Consider the following 7,044-nt stretch of genomic DNA (forward strand, 5'->3'; position numbering starts at 1 on the left):
AGTATACAAATTAAAGAACAAGGCCATGGTGAGAGACCAGCCTTGCAGCCTGGGGCCTGGCCAGGGAGAAACGAGGCCTGCGATTGCTCAGAAAGTACAGCTTTCTCTATACACCTTTTCCTTCCATTTCCGCTGTTAAAATGATCCCCCCTCCTCCCCCTTTTTTTGGCTAAACAAAATCTGTAGCCGGTCAAGGGTTTGGAAATATTGCACCTTGTTTATTGACTCCTGTAGTGTATGGCAGCGGGTGTGTACACGGCGTGTGAATATAGTTTTATATATATATATAATGTGCTGAATACAGAATATGAAACATAAAGGAAACCCGGTAACGCCTCCGGCGGGCCACCAGGTCCGGGATTTGTTCAGCTCTCCCAACTTTTCACCTCGCTCCGCTGATCTTCCTTGTAGAGGACTGGGAACTCTGCGAGACGCGGCCCCTAAGTTCTGCGCCCCGCGACAGTCCAGGGATTCCGGCCGAGGTGTCTGTTGCGGAGGGAAGCGTTTGGAAACCAAAAATCGACTGTGGTGTGGCGTTCCGGACCCGCAAAGGGGGCAGAGGGTCGTCGGGGCCTGGGACTACGACCCTCATTTTTCTCTCCTTAATGCTTTTTTGTCCATGGTTTCCCCGCCAACGCTTCGCGGAAGCCACGGGAAAGCGGAGGGAGAGAAGCCCTTCTCGCTCTGGGACAACCAAAGGCAGCCAGCCTCCGCACTCCCCACGGGGTCAGAGTCGAGGCCACCGTCCTCTCTCGCACCCAGTCGGCGTTTCTGCCTTAGAGACAGTTCCAGCGGCCGGACCGAGGCATCCTTCCAGCCCACGAGGCCTCTTGCCTAGGCCTGGGGTGTGCTGCGCTCCGGATCCTCGGGGAGCGAGACAATTTTTTAACGAGGGAATCTGGCCCTCGGGTCTGGCCTTTATAGCGCTTCAGTCCCGCGGCGCCAGGCTGCTGTCGGGGGCGCCCGGGGCGTGACCCGCCGCTTCCCTACCAGGCCCGGATGCCCTGCAAGGTGCCCTGCGCGCACGCGGCCCCGGTCACAGCGCCCTGGTGCAGCGACTGCGCGCCGCCGCCGCCGAAGCCGCCCAGGTTGCTCACGTTCACAAAAGGGCCGCCTCCGGCCGCATTGCAGGCCGGCTGCATGGCCGCGGCCGCTGCAGACGCCCCGCCGCCCCCGCCGCCGCTGCCTGCCGGGTATGTACAGCCGTAGCTGCCGCTGTAGGCTGCTGCAGCAGCGGCCGCGGCGGCAGCGGCGGCGGCGGCGGCAGCAGCTGAGTTCCCGTAGCCATAGGCCGGGAAGCTGTTGTAGGAGTAAGTGCCGGCACCCACGCTATAGGGCGTGCCATAGGCCTGCGCGCTTGGCGTGACGCACGGTTTGCCGTCCCGCACCAGCACGGGTACGGCCACGCGGCGCGGCGGGGGCGGCGGGGGCGCGTGCGCGCTCAGCTCCAGAGACTTGTCCTGCCGCTGTCTCTTGCACTTGTACCTGCGATTCTGGAACCAGATCTTCACTTGCGTGGACGTGAGCTTCAGGCTGCTGGCGAGGTGCTCGCGCTCAGGCGCCGACAGGTACCGCTGCTGCTTGAACCTGCGCTCCAGCTCGAAGACCTGAGCTTGCGAGAAGAGGACTCGGGGCTTCCGGCGGCTGCGCGGCTTCGGCCTCTCGCTCTCTTCCGCCAATTTGCAGTCTCCCGCCGCCTCCAGGGGCTTCTTCAGCAGGCAGCTTTCTGCAGAAGAAGCAAAACAACAGCGTCCCTTAGCTGTTCCCGGCCTTACCGTGGCTCCGGCCCCCAAGCGCCGTGGCCCTTTTTGGTTGCAGCGCAGAGCGCGCGGTAGCAAATGCCTGGACTTTTTTGAAAGTATGTGGTTCCTGACACCGTGGGCCCCTGCGACAGCCGGGGCACTCTCAGAACGCACTCGGCGGGCGGAGGTGCGTTGGGTGGTGAAGGATGGTTAGTAGGCATTTACTTAGAACTTGAGCATCTGCGAAAGAAGAGATTATCCTGTTAAATATACGGCTCAGCATGCTAATGACGGTTTACGGGATGAAAGTTTATGACTATAAAATAACTACAGTATTCGTAAACTCGTTGGCCTTCCCCTCCGCCATGGATGGCTGAAGGTGTGAGGCGTATTGGTATGTGGGATTGAGCGAAAATTCTGCTGTTCGGAAATGCATGCGCGTAATGCTTGTGCATTGCCCAGGGACTATTTTTTTTCTTTTAAAAGACTTCATACCCACAGTTAAATGTGTGTGTGGCGATGTCTCTGTTACCTTGGGAAGAAAAGGCGTTTAATTGACTGTCTGATTTAGATATTTGCATGTCGATTTTAGGCTCGGGGGAGCTGTCAGAGCAAAAGGCCTTGGCTTTCGGGACATCAAACCCCTTCCTGGAGAAAGCGATTCTTTGACTCTGTCCTCTCAGAAACACGTCCTCCGGGGACATTACTTAGTTATCCGATTCACCTCCCCAATTCGCCTCGGGTCTGTTGTGAGCGACCCGGATCACGGCCTAAGTTAGGCGCTTTTCTACTCTGCCGCAGCCCCGGACACAAAAGCAAAACGTTACGAATTTTCAAAAAAGGCTGGCGCTTCAGGGGTGTGAATGCTACAGTCGCGCGAAATGCACTGTGTTCCCACGCCCTCTCGGACCACCCCCTGCCTCTCTACCGGGTGCACTGGGTGCGAGGGCGTCGAGCTCCAAGCAAAGAAAATGAGGAAATCACCCAGGTGGTCTCGACCAAGGTCCCTGCACCCTACGGACGCGGGGGAAACTGCTTGGACGGTCTTCTCAGAGAAGACGGGGCGGCTGCCCTGGCCTCAGATAACTCACGCTAGAGAGGAAGTAGGAAGGGTTCGGGTTCCTTCCCCTCTAACTCTTGGGAAAAGCAAAAATAATGTGAGTTGACAGGACCCAGCAGCTGAGCCCCTGTGGCTTACCAACATTAGGGCAGCAGTAGCCACCTTCCCTTCCCTTGGGGGTTGCCTTGCCTCCCGTCTCTGGGGGGAGTAGTTGTTGGGGTCACCTCGTCCTTCACTCTCTGCTCCGGCTTCCTTGCAGGTACCTGCGCTTTGCGGAGCTGTAGTTGACAAGGGCGGAGTTATGACCCCAGCCAAGGGTATAGGGGCAGGCAGCCGTGCTGGCAAGGTTTGTGGGCAATTTGCAAGCGCTCCGCCTTTGCTCCAGATGTACGGGGGCGTTTCCTTTTCCCCAGTACTCACTTTGGCTCCGGTCCCTCACGACCTCGGGTTCCTCTTCATGTTCCTTAGGCCCGCTGCACGAGTCTCGCAGGACCGTGTGGACATAGCTCTGGGGACATAGCTCCGAATCTTCCTGGACGTCGGCTGAGGCTAGTGAGTTCAAATAAGACAGTTTCTCGCCCACTTCTTCCTCGTCGTCCTCCCCTCCTTCAGAAAATTGTGCCGCCTGGGCGGCGGCCAGCATGCAAGGCGCCGAGTGGAAGTGGTGCTCCAAGTCTGCCTGCAAGTGCGCGCCGTGGAAGTGCTGCTGCTGCTGCTCCAGATTCAAAATGTCTTTGACTGAGAAAGGGGTGGAGGTGACCGGGCTTGGTAACATCATCAGGGCCACTTAATTGTCCAGCCCAAATACTCAATAAATCCCGGCGGGGGCGGGGAGGCAGCGCGGCAGCTCCAGCTCTCCTCCTGGACTTCGCCGCTGCTGCCGAGTAGGGCTTTTGACAGACGCGGTTGCGCTCCAGTCTAAATCGCCTCCATTGGCCCAGACCTGGGGGTCTGGGTTTTGTTACAGCCACTGCAGGGACTGGAGCCGGGGCTGCGAAGCCTCTGTCCGGGAGCCGTGCGTCACTTCGGGGGGCGGGTCCGTTGCCCCGGCCTCCTTCCCCATTGGTTCCAGCTCATGTGAGCCACGCCCCCGTTTGCACCCGGTGGGATGTTGCGGGGCTACCAGGAATAGACAGGGACTAGGGCAGAATCGCCAAGTCCAAGCCGCGGTGCACAAGGCTGCGCCGACCTGGATCCCCGCATCACCGACTCCCCTCCGTCTGGCTGCACTTTCCTAGCCTGGAACAGTTCTGGGAGTCTCACTAGCCACGAACCAACGCCCAGGCAGGGTGCTCCGGGAGGGTGGTTTTTCCAGCTGCTGCGAGGGCAGGAAAACTCCTGGCCTGTAAATACTGGGTGCTGGATCCACAAGGAGACAGAGTGTATATATCCAAGGATGCCTTTGCTCAAGATGTTCGCTCCACTTGGAACATCTTCACCGCCCTTGTCTCCATGAGTCCAAAGTCGTTCTCCGAGGTTCTCCTCAAATACCACCTCCTCTAAGGAAGCGCTCCCTGATCGTCCAGCCGGAAGTCATCTCTCTTCCCTCTGAACTTGCAGCGGGTGTTAGCAAAAGACATTCGTGGCCCTTATCACTTCCCACCTAGTTCTATAGCTGTTTGGGCCTACCTGGTCGCCCTGGGTAAACTGTGAGCCCCCTAAGGGCAGCTTCCCAGTTGCATTTGCCCCTGTGGCCCCTGCAGCCGCCATCCTCAGCAGGCGTGTGAGAGATAGGAAGATGGAGTTATTACTGACCTTTGGTGTCCCGCAGGTCTTGGTTGGAATCCTGGCCTAGTCCGTGTGTGGCCTTGGGCATATCTAAGCTTCAGGTTCCTCGTCTATAAAAATGAGACAGTAACACCTTCAGGATTAAATGAAGCAAACATATCAGGAGCTGAATGCAAGGCCCGGTATATCTTAAGTGCTCAATACGTGTTAGCTACCGCTGTTTTGTCTAAGAGGTCAAGCACTGTCTGTGGACTGCATTGGTAGTGATATGAGTGGTGTGCCTGCGCACACTGGGTGGCTTCAAAAGGTCTTGAGAGCAGGATCCGTCCTCACAGGGCAGGGGACTCAATCATGGCGGTCGTCTTTTCCGCCTATTCAAATCCGGCGCCTGGGCCTAGGCCTCGACTCTCCGCGATGCCTTTCTAACATCTCCAACCCACACGCCTTTTGGCGCCCTCGTGCGGCCCTGGTTGTTTTCTGGGCAAGTCTACAGGGTTCCCCAGAGATTGTAGGAACTCCCCGCTGGTAGAGACCGTCTTCCTGTGCAGTAAGCCTCAGCCCGTCACCACGTCTATCCCAATGAGGGGCAGCGAGCACTGTTGTGAGGCCGGAAGAAGGACCCGTGCACAGCGCAGATCTGTGCACTGGCTTTGAAAGTGGCGCCCCTCATCCGGGCCCAGCGGGTCCCAGCATTTTTTGGCGGCCAGGCATAGGAGCCGCGGAAGACTAGATCAACTGGAAGTGCTGGTGGAAGATGCAGCGACTATGGACAACGACTTTGGGTGGTGGTAGACACGGGGTGGGAGCGGGGGGAGGATGAGAGCTTCCATGCGCGGGCCCGCAACAGCGGCAGAGCGGGGTGCTGAAGGCCGAGGAAAGGAAGAACACCCTGTCGGGCGGGGGGAGAGGCGGGGCTGTCTAGGAAGGGAGCGGAAATGGTGCGGGGAGTCGGCCCCCGCGCTGCGGGGGGAGCTGGGATGCGGCGCGGAACACGTGCGCTTGAGAGTACTTAGAGTGGCGTCGGCCCGCGGGCGGTGGGGAGAGACCCTCCAGGGGCAGGGCTTGGCACTGGGACCACCACCCTGCAGCTGCAGGGGCACTCGGTGTCTCTCTCCTTTAAATCTTGAGATTAATGACACCCCAGGCGGAGGCCGGTGCTTCCACACCAGGCCATGGGTCTGCAGAAGGAAGAATGAGCCTGGTTTTGCAGCGGATCCCGAGCGCTCGGGCTCAAGATCCGGAGAGAGGCGGGGGTGAGTGAGCCGCACCGCGGGGTGGGGAGACCCTGAGTGTGTGTGCGTCACGGAGGCTCCGCTCCAGCCCCGCTCCGGTTTCCCCAGGGCAAGACAGTCGCGCGGAAATGATTCTGCTCTCTCTGGTCCCCAAGTTTCCTTGCCTTTTTGGGTAATTTCCTTTGTATTAATTTACCCAAGATTCGGAAAAAGGAAAAGTTACAAGCTACCGAAACTTTTTAACCGAAGCCTCATTTCTCTTTGCGACGTTCTCTTTCTTCTCAGCGGCGCTTTATTCCTCGGCCTTCCCTAAACCAATGTCTTAGAACCGCGGTGGGACAAAGTGCTCCTCGGAGGCAGGGGCCTAGGGAGCACGCCCACACACCCTCAGCAGCAGGCGGGAGCCCACCAGGTAGCCCTCTGCTTGCACTCATAGAAGCCTGTCGCCTCCCTACAGCAGGCCCAAACGGCCCTCTCCCCCAAATCCTTCCATCACCACTACCTTGCCAGGTACCTTTGGACCGGGCCTGGGTTGTTCTCTCGTGCGGACCCCCGCCAGGTTGCGCCCCAGCGGGCCGCCCACACATTTCCTTTTTCACGCGCAGTTCAGGCAGGGTGGGTTGGAAGCCTGCGAGGATTTGGAGCACGGGGAGCCCAGGCAGGCTTCTGCGTCTTGTCCCCCCCCCCCCCCCCCGCTCCTTTACTCTTACCAATCCCCCGCCCTGGGCAGGGTTGATCCAGCGCCCCGGAGACTTCCACCCCCTACTGCGTTCCTAGGGTTGATCTTATTGCTCAGAGAAAGGGTTCATTCGAGTCCTCTCCGGATACCCTTTCTGGGTCGTTAAGGCTTTGGTCAGTGTGGTTTCACCGGGAGCGGGGCTTCCCAGCAGCGTTCTCTGTCGGTACAATCCGGTCCAAGCGGCCTCCCTTGCCAGCGTCCGCCGCCTGCAGCTCCGAAGTCCGTGGGCTTGTGCACCGCCAGCCAAGCGCCGCTGTAGGGGAGGAAAACTCAAGAGCTGTAGTTGCGCCACCACGGCAGTTGATTCGCGGGAGTCACTTATCAGAGTGTGGAATCTGGTTCTAACGCGTATCCAGTTACGATTGCGTTCTGGGGTATTTTCATTCTCTTGTCTGAAAAGGGAATCTTTGATATCCTCGAGCTGTGCTCAACTAATAATAGCTTTTCGTTCCAGACAGTTTAGCTAATTACTGTCAGATAAAGTAAATATCGTTGCATCCATGGCAGCGTTTGATTTTATTTTAACCGAGTGCATCTGCCTAG

General features: G+C 58.3%; 1 protein-coding gene across 1 annotated transcript; it reads right to left on the reverse strand.

The window, feature by feature from the left end:
- Positions 1–214: 214 nt before the first annotated feature.
- NKX2-3 (NK2 homeobox 3) lies at positions 215–3,763 on the reverse strand. The gene is made up of 2 exons (XM_037805364.1): positions 3,223–3,763; positions 215–1,726 (listed from the first exon to the last, which is right to left on the reverse strand). Exons 1-2 carry the CDS (start codon positions 3,578–3,580, stop codon positions 987–989), a joined length of 1,098 nt encoding a protein of 365 aa, XP_037661292.1. The 5' UTR covers positions 3,581–3,763; the 3' UTR covers positions 215–986.
- Between the last annotated feature and the right edge of the window lie 3,281 nt (positions 3,764–7,044).

Source organism: Choloepus didactylus, chromosome 15 (assembly GCF_015220235.1).
Source record: "Choloepus didactylus isolate mChoDid1 chromosome 15, mChoDid1.pri, whole genome shotgun sequence".
Lineage (NCBI taxonomy): Eukaryota > Metazoa > Chordata > Mammalia > Pilosa > Megalonychidae > Choloepus > Choloepus didactylus.

What these genes read in the sequence shown, in the direction of transcription:
- NKX2-3 (XM_037805364.1), bottom strand. Translation starts at nt 3,580, where the DNA reads ATGATGTTACCAAGCCCGGTCACCTCCACCCCTTTCTCAGTCAAAGAC. An exon ending in CGTGAGGGACCGGAGCCAAA is followed by an intron (nt 1,727 to 3,222) that starts GTGAGTACTGGG and finishes CTTCTTCTGCAG; the next exon opens with AAAGCTGCCTGCTGAAGAAG.